Here is a 13,971-nt window from a genome sequence, read left to right on the forward strand (position 1 = left end):
CTTATTCTACATCTCTCCTATTGCACTGGAGAAGTGCATTCCCATGTTGGTTGAAATCTCTCTATAAGCAGATGACATCCATATATGGAGCTGTGCTTGCAACAGACGTGTCCTACGAGCAAGACTGCAAGAGCTATCAATTCTATTGAAAATTTTCTATTTGCAGGAGGTCTAATGATGTCACCAGAAAAGTCTGCCGCCACTGCTTTCACTAGGCGTGATGTCTCGCGCTACACGTTAAAGGTTGCACACTCTCCCATTCAGTATGTGTCAAGTCAGAAGTTTCTGGGTGTGACAATCAACAGACTAATGACGTGAACACCCCATATATGAATACTAAATAAGAAAATTGTGTCATACGCGAACACCTTCTGTATGCTATCAAGCAACATTGGAAGCTGCTCCATATACTTTCTGCTACGCATGTATACAGCTCTCTGTGAAGGTCTCAACGGTACAGCCTTCCTGCACAACAGAGCATTTCCCAAACCAACATAGAAACACTCACATGTGCACAAGCAAAAGTCCTGAGGGTGTGCCTCGGCCTATCGAAAAACACATGAAGTGTAGGAACCTTTGCAGAAAGCAGGCACATATCAGTTCCAGTGCTTCTGCAGCAGGAGTTTTATCGAGTACATATGTGCTTTGCCGCCAGGGTGCCGGGTCATCCGCTTCAGGCAGTGGTTTTGTGGTGCAGAGCTTGCTCTTACCGAATTATCAAAGCCCTTCTATGCCGACGGAACCACCACGGAAAATTTCTTCGTGGTTCATTGTCATTTTCGTGCCCAGGTTAAAGAGCAAAATAAATACTCCTGGTCCAGCACTGACATATTGACACGTGTTTATCTTCATCGAGTGACTATGTTTCACCACCTAACCAATGTTATCGCACAGCGCAGGTCACGCCTGCATGTATTGGAAGTTTCTCGAATGTTATCGGTGGTTCTATCCGTTGTCTGTGTTCACCGAACCTAGTATAATCTGATTTCATGTACGCGCGACGCGAATGGTGTAGAACATTCTGGAAGACACGCGGGCACCAGCGTGTCTTCCAGAATGTTCTACACATGTTCTCTGGAACCTTTGATGACTGATGTATAAAAGCCGACGCGCTTGACCTGCTGATCAAATTTTTGCCGATCGCTGACTGTGTTCGCCGCTGTCATCGTTGTTTGAGTGTAGCTTGTATATGAGGGCACAAGTTCGCCCAATAAAATGCTAGCTTCGTTATTCCCAGTTTTGCCGCTTTCTTCGCCGTCACGCTGACACGCTGGTGCCTTCACACCAGCGTGTCTTCCAGAATGTTCTACACATGTTCTCTGGAACCTTTGATGACTGATGTATAAAAGCCGACGCGCTTGACCTGCTGATCAAATTTTTGCCGATCGCTGACTGTGTTCGCCGCTGTCATCGTTGTTTGAGTGTAGCTTGTATATGAGGGCACAAGTTCGCCCAATAAAATGCTAGCTTCGTTATTCCCAGTTTTGCCGCTTTCTTCGCCGTCACTACTATGGGACAATATTTTGCTCTAGAGCATGTTAACACCAGCTGCAGGGCTCCCATCATATTAACATTGGTGACTCCGTTACACCCAGATCGTGTGGCAACGGTGTGTAAATTCCGTCTGCGAGTGTTACCATCTCTGCCACTCTCAGTCACCGCACTTCATCTACAATCACTGAACTAGCCACATTGCGGGCAGCTTTCATTTACATCATAGAGCAGACAGCCGAGTCTTGGGTCATCTTCACCGACTCAAGAGCGGCCTGGAAGTCCCTGAAGTTGCCACGCATGCAGGAAGAACTCATGATGGACATCAGACGCCCATGCAATGAAGCTTGCGAACTGCATCCCAGCATTGTGCTGCAGTGGTTACCAGCCCACTGTGGAATACAAGACAACGTACAGGCTGACCTTGCTGCCAAAGCTGGACATGACACTTCAAGAGAAATGGTCCAGATACCTTTGTTGAGAAAAGACGCGGGGACACTGGTATCTGCACTCGCTTGGCATCACCAGCGATTCCTCTGGACAGATTCCAGCTACCAGTACGGACCCCTATATGAAATAGATTCATTGTGCAACTTTTACATGCCGTGAGGCCTGAACAGACAAGACTAAGCATGCCTTCACCACATAAGACCCAATGTAGCCTACACAAAGTACCTCAGGTGTAAGATTAAACTCACAGACACACCAATGTGCTCTGAATGTAACGTCCCTGAAAACCTGCGACATGTTCTATACGACTGTTACCGCTATGCGTAAGAGAGAGAGTCACTGAAGGCATCACTGCACCTTCAACAGGACTCAAACTTGGCACTACAGCACATTCTCAGCCCATGGCAAAGTACCACTTGTGCGTTATGTGCCACGAAGGCACTGCTGATGTTCTTGGGGGGGCCATGGACCTTAACGAAACTTTGTAACTCTATAGTGTATCTCTCTCTCTCTGTCTGTGTGTGCCTGTATGTGTGTGAGATTGTACATGCTGTAAAGTGTTTATCACTGTATATATCATAATCATCACCCAGCACCTGGAGTAGCATGTCAGGTGAAAAGCCAGGCTAGCATCTCCAGCATACCATTAAAGCTTGTTTCTCTCTCTCACTCTCATGCTCTGGTCGTTGGCTCATTGGTCAACTACACCGACACTGTGGTGAGACCGATGCCACTTCCTTCGCCACCTCGTCTCTGCCCCTCTGCATCAAACTGTTGCGTGCACGCTCACACTCATAATCTGCCCCTAACTCGAGTGCTGTGGCTACTGTTATAGCTCTTACTGTATTTTGTTTCTGGTTATGTTTTCATTAAATGATTATTCTATGTGCTTCTACCTTCGTATGTTACATTAAATGTTTTGTGTGTGTTTCAGAAAAAAGATGGCTTTGTTCTCAATTCAGTTCTCGGAGGCTCCGTCTCAAGGAACCATCTGCAACAATTAAAGAAAAAGAACCTGCATCACAAAGTCCAGTTATATCGAGCGATCCATGGCAAGAACTACCCACCAGAAACACTGCCATACCCTTGCTTCTTACAAATTCCACACAGAGGCTCCCAAATTCTCGTTCTATTTTTCCACTGGCGATCAGAGAATGGAATAACCTGACCCCAACCATTACCAGTAGCATATCTTTAGCCAATATCTCTAAACTAATTGAAAGTAATTCGCTAGCCTTACAATTTTAAAACAGCAATATGTCTTTGCCTTTGTTCTCATATAGGTCAAGTGCCAACGTCATTCTCTCTGTGCAATTTACTTTTGTAGAGTTTGTTGTATGCCTTACAGCCGTAAATTGGGAACTTTTGGCTGTATTATGTTTTGCTTTTTGCCTTGTACTAAATCCCTGTCTCTTTTTGCCCTCCAGTTATAATCCATATTAGAACTGACAGTATATATAAACAAATAAAATAAATAAATAAATAAATAAAAGACACAATAAGCAGAGTAGGAACACAAGCCAATAATTTGCTTCTCCCACCTTGCCACTGTGTTCCTAGGTGGAGATAAATCAGTGTGCACTCCACTGCAGAGTGACTGCTCTGTATGGAACGAGTAACACATACCATACGAAGTGACAGTTAATGAAGGTAGAGAAAGCACAGAGGAAGTTAATTATGTTGACTTGAAATATAGAAATAATAAGGTAAAGGAAAACGAAAGAAGACAAAAAAGATAATTTGCCACAGGTGGGGACTGAACCCATATCTGCGCATTACATGTGCTGTGCTCTACCTCTTAAGCTACCACAGCACCATCCCTCAGGCCACTTTCTTTGGCGTTTGTGCACAAGATTAGCTCACAGAGTGTTAGTGTTGCTCACAGTAAAGGTTGTGACTGCAGGTGTGATGTAGCATGTGATCACAGAAGCCTGCAGCTGGCCAATAAACCTTCATATACTACCTCATGGCATGACAACTGCCAATTTCGAGGCTCTCGCTATACAATGAGCAGGAAGAATACAGGTAACCAGGGAGTTCGGTTCTTATTAGTGACAATCATGACTTTGTATAATTGTCACTGACATAAATAAAGCCCCTTGGTTTGTTCCTTCAATTCTTCTTGTACAAGGATTTAACTGACAGTACCGCGGTAACCTTAGATGCGTTGCCTGCACAAGGCAAGCACTCATGCATGTCAGCAGCCTTGCACTGTACTACACCCGGAAGTGGGCCTAGTCGTGTGCTCGAAAACATTCAATGTCGTGGCAATCAATATTTCCTTGGCCAATCAGCAGGCCAATGAATTAGTAGAACCTACCAAAATGACTCGGGTTGACCACTCATTCACGAAGGTGCTATCTATTGCTTTAACAAGCAAGGAAATGCATTTTCTCAGCTCTATGTGTGCAGATGACAACTGATGTTCTGTGCACAAACTCCAACACAGAATTAGTTATTATTAGTTTCATTCTTCCTTTCACTTTCTGGTGCTGTATCTTGCATATAAATAGCGTGCATTTCGATATAAAAGTTATTTGGAAGTTGGCACGTTTGTTTTTCCCATGCCTTCCACGTCCGTGCTTACAAAGAAGCTGACTAATCCTCTGATGTAACTTAATGGTTACAAAAAATGTGATCGGTTTCAAGACTTGTTTTCTTCGTTATTGCAATGCCATCACCCTAACTGCTTTGCATCGCTCAGTTCATCTACAGAAAAACGTGGTGAAACATCTGCTGCTTATGCTGACCAGCATGAGATGGCTGTTAGCAAAAATTGGAGGACGCTTAAGCTTCGCCTTCAAGAGTGGAACGCGACAGCGTTCCCGTCGACCCGCCAAGGGGTGTAAGACAATGGGCTACGGCGCAGCGACTACGCGCCCCGCATCGGACGTGGTGAGCGTCGAGCAACGCAGCGTTTGGCGCGGCAACGAAATGTGCGCCTGAGCAAGCGACGCACGCCTGAGCCTTAGAAACAGCTCCTTTCTGAGCAACACTGCATTCACTAGAGGCGCTTTTGTACCGCTTTGAAGCATCGAACTCGTGGCTCAGTGGTGGTGTCTCCGTCTCACACTCCGGAGACCCTGGTTCGATTCCCACCCAGCCCATCTTGCAAGTTGTTTTTTATTCGTGAAGTGCCTGCTGGGATTTATCGCTCACGGCCAACGCCGACGACATTGGCTTTTCTGCGACACGAGCTCCTTAACGCTGTCGCATTAATATATAGCTTCCTGGCCTTGTATAAGAGTGTCTTCAATGCCAGGTGTGAGACCGAGCTAGTTGGTATTACATGATGATGTAACCAGCGCAAAGGTGGACAAAGAACAAAAGAAAAAGTGGCAATGACAAGCGCTGACTTCCAACTCGCATTTATTAAAGAAAAGCACGACTATATAACCTCGCGCACGTGATCACAACCACATATAATTGTGCAAGTTAACATGAACGCCACAAATCTACAAGAGCACGCCAAGACCTAAGGCGGCCTCCCATGTGCAGACCCTAATAAGCAAATTCTTTATTAGCCAACGCTATGGAAGGTTTACTGATACAGTTGCCTCCTGCAATAGCCGTTGCCACAATGCTAAGTCTTGCATTTTCATGCGGCATTTCTTGCTAGTATTAGTGCCTTCTCAAAAAGTGAACGACATTTGCATTGAGAGCAATGTATTTTGAGGAAAGCCTCTCTCCCTTTTTGCACTTTGCGATTATGCTCCTGCAACCTCACATTTAGGCACCTTTCTGTGCCACTTAAGGCTGCCCTCAGGAATGAGGTATGCTATACACCACTCTTCTTGAGCAGTCGACGAAATAATTTCTGTGCGTGATGTTGCATGAGTTCGACTGTCTGCTGACACGGCTGGTTCTAGCACATAACTGAGATAACTTGTGGGGTGCAGAAAAGATTACTGAAACTCCCGCCCTTTGGCCTATCATCTTGAGTTTGTGTGAAATAGCGTGTATGTATGGAATGACCGATATATTCCTGCAAACGGTTGCTTGTGTATCAGGACGGATATCACAATATTGCAACTTCTTGTGCAGCGCCTCTGAAAGGGAAACAAAAGTTTGGAGGACGCTTAAGCTTCGCCTTTAAGAGTGGAACGCGGTAGCGTTCCAAGACCCCTTCCTGCTTTTGATGGTTCCCGGCAACTGCAGCTTATGTAACCGTAACATTTACTGGTAGACACTGGCTGCAAACGCTATGCACAAAGGCGACCTTTCTGGTAGAAATGTGGCCTTTTGCAAGGGTCAATCTCCTGCTATTGTTTTGCACTTTTAATATTTCAGTCTGAGAAGTGATAACATAAAGGATGCACTGGTGGTGTTTTTTTCCATTACTGTACATTTGTTTGTGGGCTGCCGTTCTCAATATTCAGAGGAATAACTTTGTAAAGAATGAAAGACAAGGTATGAGCAGCTTTAGTGATAGAGAAGTGGTTGGGTATGCGTGGTTCGGAATTTGGTTTGAAATTACTTCTGCCGAGGCGACGTCCGACACTGGACACCGACGTGGGACGCCAACACCCGATATTATGCAACACAGACTCCTTAACGCTCTCGCGTTAATAGACAGTTTTAGTATAGCGTACGCTATACCATTACGTACGCTATAAAATAGCGGGTCTTCACTGTGCATGCGCAGAATGCTAAAGGACCCATAGCGTACGCAAGCTATTTCTCAGATTTATTGTTAGCGTCCTTGAGTAGTTTGCGGAGCTTGCGTGAAACATTGCGGTGGTCCCGGCTGCCCGCTTCGAATTGAATTTGATGTTGCTTTTGTAAAATGCACTTAATTCGTAGCAAATGACTGTGTAAACACTTTCGCTTAGTCTCAGGCCGCTTCGACAACAGAGTATTATGGATAACCTTGTGGTGTTTTTGAGATTCCTTCTCGTTTCGAACGAGTCGAAGCCTAACGTAAGAAACATTCGAGATGTCAGTGCCACCTATCGCTACAGTCGGGAGATAGCCGCAACGACGGCATATGGCCTCTGAGATCCGAAGATCTTGCCGGCCAACTAAAGCTATAAAAAATGCACGCTGCTTAGCATACAGCGTACGCTATAAGTTGCGTACCCTAAACTAAAGCAGTCTAATAAGGCAACAGAGATAGCTAGCAGCCTTCAGTCAAGCAACCTGCGAGCTGAAGCTCTCTTGTATTGAGTGGTGACAGGATTTCAACAAAGCGTTTTTAAAACAAGCCTGAATGTGCTTGGCTAATTTACTGTGGGCTGACACAAAAGGCAACAGAGGCATTTTAGCGCGAGGCTCATACTTCCAGCAGACATGTTCACCTAAAAAGGACAACCTCAAATCAAGAAACTTGATGGCACAGTTCTCAGGACGTTTGTGTGTCGGAGTGAGCAGTTCCAGGCATTCTCTAAACAGTGCCAATGCCTGCTGGAGGGAGGATTCAAAGCCAGCTGGAAGTATGAGCCTCACGCTAAAAAACTTCTGTTGCCTTTCATGTCAGCCCACAATAAATTAGTCAAGCGCGGCATTGTTCAGGCTAGTTTTAAGAACGCTTTGCTGAAATCCTGTCACCACTCAATACGAGAGAGCGTCAACTCACAGGTTGCTTAACTGAAGGCTGCTAGCTATCCCCGTTGCATTATTGTTTCTGTTTTAGAGACATTGTGTAAGAAGTCGCAACCTTGTGATAGCCATCCTGATACATGAGCAACTGTTCACAGGAATATAGCGGTCATCCCATACATACACACTATCTCGCACAAGCTCAAGAAGGTAGGCCAAAGGGCGAAAGTTTCACTCATCTTTTCTGCACCCCACAAATTATCTCAGTTATGTGCTAGAACCAGCCGGGTCAGCAGACGATTGAACTTATGCAGCATCATGCACAGAAAGGATTTCGTAGAGTGCTCAAGAGGAGTAGTGTATAGCACACTTCTTTCCTGCAGGCAGCCTTACATGGGACAGACGGGAAGGTGCCTCTAAATGTGAGATTGCAGGAGCATAATCAGGAAGTGAAAAAAGGAAGAGAGGGTTTTCTCGAAATACATCGCTCTCAATGCAAATGTCATTCACTTTTTGACAAGACAGTAATACTAGCAAGAAATGCGCATGAAAACACAAGACTTATCCTTGAGGCAGCGGCTATTGCAGGAGGCAACTGCATCAGTAAACTTCCACAGCGTTGACTGATAAAGAATTCACTTACTTAGGGCCGGCATGCGGGGGGCTGCCTTAGGCCTTGGCGCAATCTTGTTCGTTTGTGGTGTTCATGTTAACTTGCACAATTATATGTGGTTGTGATCCCGTGTGCAAGGTCATGTATTCATGTTTTTTTTTGCAATATATGCTGGCGAAAGTCAGCACTTGTCCCTGTCGCTTTTTCTTTTGTGCTGCGTCTACCTACGCGCTGGTTACATCATCTTCAATGCCATATGTCCAGAACAACTTCACACAGGTGCATGTACAGTTAGCATGAAAAGTATATAAACAGCAGGACCTGAGAGAAAGCTGAATATTTCCATAGCCCAGACACACAGCCTGGTATACTCAGATTTCCAGCCTGTTCTAAAATATGTGAATAACAGTTTTCTTTAACACGCTGTTCATTAATGTTCATGAATTTGTTAACAACATACTGAATAACAGACATTTTTATTGGTTGCAATCACAAACTGCTTGGAAATTCAATGTCATCAAGATTCTGCGGTTTGTAAGCTTCTGACACTGGCTGTAGAAGCATCCAAATATGTATGACACTGCTCTTAAATCTCATCAATATTCTTGCAACTGTTGGAGCTTGTTAACTGCATAACCTCTGTCAATGTGACGAGAAGCGATCCATACTGGCAGCAGAGGCAAGAAAGCAAATATATTGGTCGCTTTGTAAGCTCCACAAGAAGCTTAATCAATGCTCTTGTGTGGTGTATCCCCACACACTAGTTCAAGAAAGCTAAAAATCAAAGAGTGTGGTCTGGTGTTGCCACTGCTACACATAGCATATATATATTATTGTTTTTTAACAAATAAAAGTCCCAGGCTATCTCCTGCCTCTTTCGCAATATATGTCAGCTAAATTTAGCAGCTGAGACACAAGACCTGTGACTGTATGAGTGCATTTTTTCTTGGTGTTCAAACACACGAAGGAACGTGTTTCTCATAGTTTACATCTCGCAATAACTGTGCTGCTTTCTCAGCGAAATCATAAGCCTGAGAGCAGGATCAGAACTTTTCATGGGAGTGCGGGCTCATGCCACCAGGCAGGATAAAAAAGATCCACAAGCACAGTAGCGCTATGGGTACTAGTGCACTTTGTGATACAATTCCTGAAATAATGTGGATGGTCAATTAAGATACACTACAAAACTATTTCATCTATTTTAAACCCCTGCAAACTCCTGAGCCCTGAAATTTGTCTTCACATTTATTTCTAAGAACAGAACAAAGAAAAGTGTGGCTGTTATGGAAGTCGACAAGGCACATTTTATACACAAATTTTATTCAAGCTTTGCGTTTCCACAGTGGAGACTGAAACTTTCATGCTCATCAGTGAAAAATGCATTACCATTTACTGCTGGTGCTGTACATAAGATGTAGAGCAATGACTAAGCTATATATTGAAATTTCCACAAATTGTCAATAAATAATGAAGAACAAGTGTTCAAAATTGAGAAGTGATATTGTTTAAACACAGAGCACGGGAAAAATGTCTCCAAGTTGAGAGAACAAAGCTAGAAATGAGGCCACTGGCTTACCTCTGCACACAACATGCACTCTGTTTGATGTAGCAGACACTCACGGTGTCTCTTGTGCATTACCTCAAATGCGGAGAGTGACTACCCTGAGCAAATAGTATGAGCAGGTGGTTCATGCTCTCATAGTGTGCACAACACTGATCTTGAATAAGCCAGAAAGCCTGCCTACTGTGTTTGTATACTGTTGTATACAGGCTGACCTTACAGGGCTCAACTTATCATGTGGTAAACAAAGCCCATTGTTATGATGTACTTTTATGAGTGGATTGCACTGGTTTCTTGTCTTTCACATATGACATGAAATTCAAAGCAAAGGATCCCTCCTCATTCTATGAGCTATGAGCTAGGTAAGCAGATGCAAATTTAGGTCATATGGCTAGTCCTGTAGAGTTTAACAAATGGCTTCAGTTCCGAAACTTCTGGTGTGCCATGCAGCCTATGTGCCAAGCAGCCTTGAATGATGCTGCATTTAACCACATCTGAAAAAAGCCCGTTTATTACTTTTAAAGCGTCAAACCTGAACATCGTCGTCGTCATCATCGTCGTCATCCTCGTCCTCATCTCCTCCATCTCCAGCATCGCCGTTCTTGTCAGCCTCAGAACTTGGGCCTTTTGCTTCCCCGTCGACCTCCACGGGGTCTGTGGCTGGACCCTCAGACTGCTGGCCCTGCTCGTCCTCGCAGCTAAGCTCTCCGGCTTCTCTGTCATCCTTAAAGGCAATAAGTAAGGGCACATTATGGCTCTAAAGCTTTCTTTTTCCAGCAAATGATACTGCCCCTGGAGCCTAAACAATCTCACAGAAACACAGAGATTTAAAAGGCCTCTCTGCTGAGGCTGCACTAGGTACGCCAGTCAACAAATCCATTGTTGTGCCCATAACACATTGCATGATGTAGAGCATCGACGTAAAGATTCAACGATGTGACTAAAGCACAGAGATTTCAGCAATCTTCAGCTCAGGGAACCCCGACAGCTCTCAACATACACTGAGGCACTGCCAAATCATGTTACTGCCTTCTCATGCAATAGCAGTCATGGCTGCACTCAAACTCTCATACTAAACACTCCTAATCTTTTCTGCGGTTAAAAAAAAGTATGTTGCAAAGGAAAAAAAACATGTATATCATGAATTTGCTTTTTAAACAGGCAGTCATGTGTGTGCACCTGTGACATAATCAGGGCCGATTGCGGTACAACTACCAGCCAGTTGCAATACTCAACTCTGTTAATTTTTTTTGAAGAGTCATGGCTGCAAATGCCAGTTATTAAAGGCATATGTTCTGGTGAAAGTAAACACGCTGTCTTCTTTACTTCTCAATCAGATTCGTAACATACATAAAGGAAAGATGAAGTGTAAAAACTTTATTTGGGTGCTTATGGAACTCATGCTACATCTTGCAGAAGGCTTTGATTCTCCAGAACTTAGTTTGGGAGCACCTACTAAACTATTATCCAGGCGATTGCTGATGCTCTTTTCTTCTTGCCCATATGACTCTTTACTGATATTGGAACAAAGATTGATCGATGGACTATAGAAGGATGTCTAATGAAATGCAATGTGGTAATACTGGTATTATTGTGCTACGTACTACTGCCATTACTAGGTGCTAAAGCCCTACCCTGATCACAGTAGTTCAGAAATTGGCATACACCACCAACATTCTACAACAGCAAACTGAAGTTGCGGCAAATTGTAGCATGACCAAACAATTCTGGTGTTTACTATGTGCTAACTGCTATTTCATCTATTTATCTACATACGTAAGATATACTGCAGTTCGAGGACCAAGCAGGTGGTCGTAAAAATATGAAAGAACACAGTGCAAACAACAATGTAAAGACATGAAAAAGAGGAAAGAAAAATCTGTGATGACCTAAGAAACAAGGACATCTTGGCACGAAGTTACATACATCAATATAGAGAAAAAGAGTTCCATAAAACCCTTTCACATCATCATTCATTACAACACTTTCAGGCAAGGCATTTCATTGCAGGATAGTATGGGGGAAAAACAAGTGCAGTGCGAGAAAAATGTGTTGCTATTTGAACATTACGAGCGTGCCTTGCTGGTTGTGATAAATGGGGGTGTAAGTATGAGTACAGACTATTGTTAAACCGATTAGAACAAATAAAAAGAAAAATTTCAGTGTAGCAATGGCACTCCTCTTATGCAGCTACAAAATGTGTTGTTAGTCACGAGCTGGGTCGGTGAATCACTGCAACAATAGGAGTTACAGATGAAACAAACTTTGGCTTCCTTTGCATCATTTCAAATTTGTAAATTGTTCTTAAGTACAGATCACAAGCTATGCTTGCATATTCTAACTGGGGCCTCACAAGTATATTGACCCTTTCAGATGCTGTACAACAACATAGTGCATCAACAGAAAAAAAAAAAAAAAACGAAAGTAATGATATGTAAAATGTGTCGCATACATCTTGAAACACTTATGATTAGAACTGTGCTGCAATTTTGAATAGTACATAGAAAATGTTTTAGCAATATGAGTGGGAAGGTAGATGGTTGGGTCCTTTTACTCCAGGTCAGTGTCTTGTATGTAGTGGGCTCACTTCTTTCAATGTTATTCACAATGTCATGCACCAGGCATAATTTTCAATTGGTTGTGTAAGTGCTTTTAAAAACACTAAATAGGTTATTTTTTTGTATTTGGTATTGCTGTAGCGAGTTTTCGCATAGAGTCTACATTCTGTAAACATTACAATACTCACTAAACAGATGAAAATTGTTAAACTTTTCTGCAGCTGTACATTTTTTATGATTCTGAAGATGCAATAAATGGGGTGAAAGCAAGTTATTCAATCAAGGGGTAAAGTGGTGTTTGAAACGTTTAAGCAAACTGCATGTAACTATGCAAACTGTATTACATATTAAGTTGAGGAATCGAGTAGGTGAACGTCTGAACCCCCGTCGCAGTGGCTATGGCTATCTCCTGTTGTGCATGAGGTCGCATGTTCAATTTCCGGCATCATCATTCCCATGGGTGGGGGGAATGTAAAAAAAGCAAAGCCTTTGTACTTAGATTTAGGTGAACATTAAGGAATGCAAGGTAGCCTAAATTAATAAGCGGCCCCTCATTAAGGAGTCTGGAATAGTCTGTGTGCTGCCTTGAGACGTTAAAAAACTCAATATGATTTTGTATTGCTTAAAGTGAAACACAGCTCCAATAACAAGAAGAACGGTGAATTATCGATGGCATTCCAAAGAAAAACAGGGGTTATGAGAGGCACAACAGTATGGGGCTTCGAATCGATTTTGACCAGCTGAGGATCTTTGCCATGCGCCCCCCCCCCCCCCCCCAAAAAAAAAAGAAAGAATCGATACACGAGATGTTTCGCATTCCATCCCTGTCAGAATGCGGATGCCACGGTCAGGGATCGAGCCCGAGACCTTGCGCCCAGCAGCAGAACGCAAACAGCGAACCACAGATTACGGTGCCACACTGAAAGACACGTAATACAAGTAAGGTTCACACTAGTCCCGACCACAAAGTTGCTCCTGTAGCGAGCTGGAAGCTTAGTCTGTTCGATGCGCATTTGGTAACTGGAAGTATGAAGCGTCATCGCTGACATCTTTTCGTGATGCGAGCTGCTCAGAGCTCCTATTTGTTTTCGGAAATGGACGACAGAAATCAGGGTAGTTTCGGCCGTGTTCAACACATTGCGAGTCACACAAGAGCATACCTCCTGCACATTGCTTTGCATTTCCATGCAAAGAAAAACGCTGCGCAGTGGCGCAGCACGCTACTACTTCGTAAATGCTTATTCTGGCGTACAACGTGGCAGCCACGCATACTTAGCGAGCCGCTTAACTTACAGCTAGCCAATCTTTTTTTGAAGCACTTAAGCTTTCCTTACTTCCAACTCAAACCAGTTGCGTTCATTTGCAGCTTCAAGAGATGTCTCATATAAGCATACTGCGACCACCGTACTGGCATCTTTCAGCACGTGCCATCTGATTCAGATCATAGTTCGAAAAAACTGCCAGCCGAAATCGTTTTTTTGTGCTGCGCTTTTGCTAAACGCGCAGCCTAGTGCTAGCCGGCCCATGCGCGGTCGTGGCACACAAGTTGGATGACGGAAGCTAAAGGTTTTCCGTACCTGTTGCGATTCATCTTTATTTTGCAAAAGTGTTGACTCATCCACCTGTAACTTCGAATCACTGCTTCTTTCATTCGATGCACCAGCGTCCGTTTTGTCGTTATCACCGTACAACCAAGCATCATCGTCTTCTGCGGCAGACGCCATTTTGCTCAAACAAGGAGTGTCGGATTGGATGTGGAT

The 13,971-nt window shown here is 43.8% G+C and overlaps 1 protein-coding gene across 3 annotated transcripts in view; it reads right to left on the bottom strand.

The window, feature by feature from the left end:
• Fip1 (Factor interacting with poly(A) polymerase 1) overlaps positions 1-13,964 on the bottom strand; it is a 32,264-nt gene extending 18,300 nt beyond the window's left edge. The window contains exons 1-2 of one of the 3 annotated variants that reach the window (XM_070535935.1): positions 13,789-13,964; positions 10,186-10,377 (exon numbers count right to left, since the gene is read on the bottom strand). In XM_070535935.1, coding sequence (XP_070392036.1) covers positions 10,186-10,377; positions 13,789-13,935 — 339 coding nt within the window. In that variant the 5' untranslated portion in view covers positions 13,936-13,964. The remainder of the gene's footprint in view (positions 1-10,185; positions 10,378-13,788) is intronic. The other 2 variants (XM_070535937.1, XM_070535936.1) reach the window with 2 other exon arrangements.
• Between the last annotated feature and the right edge of the window lie 7 nt (positions 13,965-13,971).

This window comes from Dermacentor albipictus, chromosome 3 (genome assembly GCF_038994185.2).
Source record: "Dermacentor albipictus isolate Rhodes 1998 colony chromosome 3, USDA_Dalb.pri_finalv2, whole genome shotgun sequence".
Lineage (NCBI taxonomy): Eukaryota > Metazoa > Arthropoda > Arachnida > Ixodida > Ixodidae > Dermacentor > Dermacentor albipictus.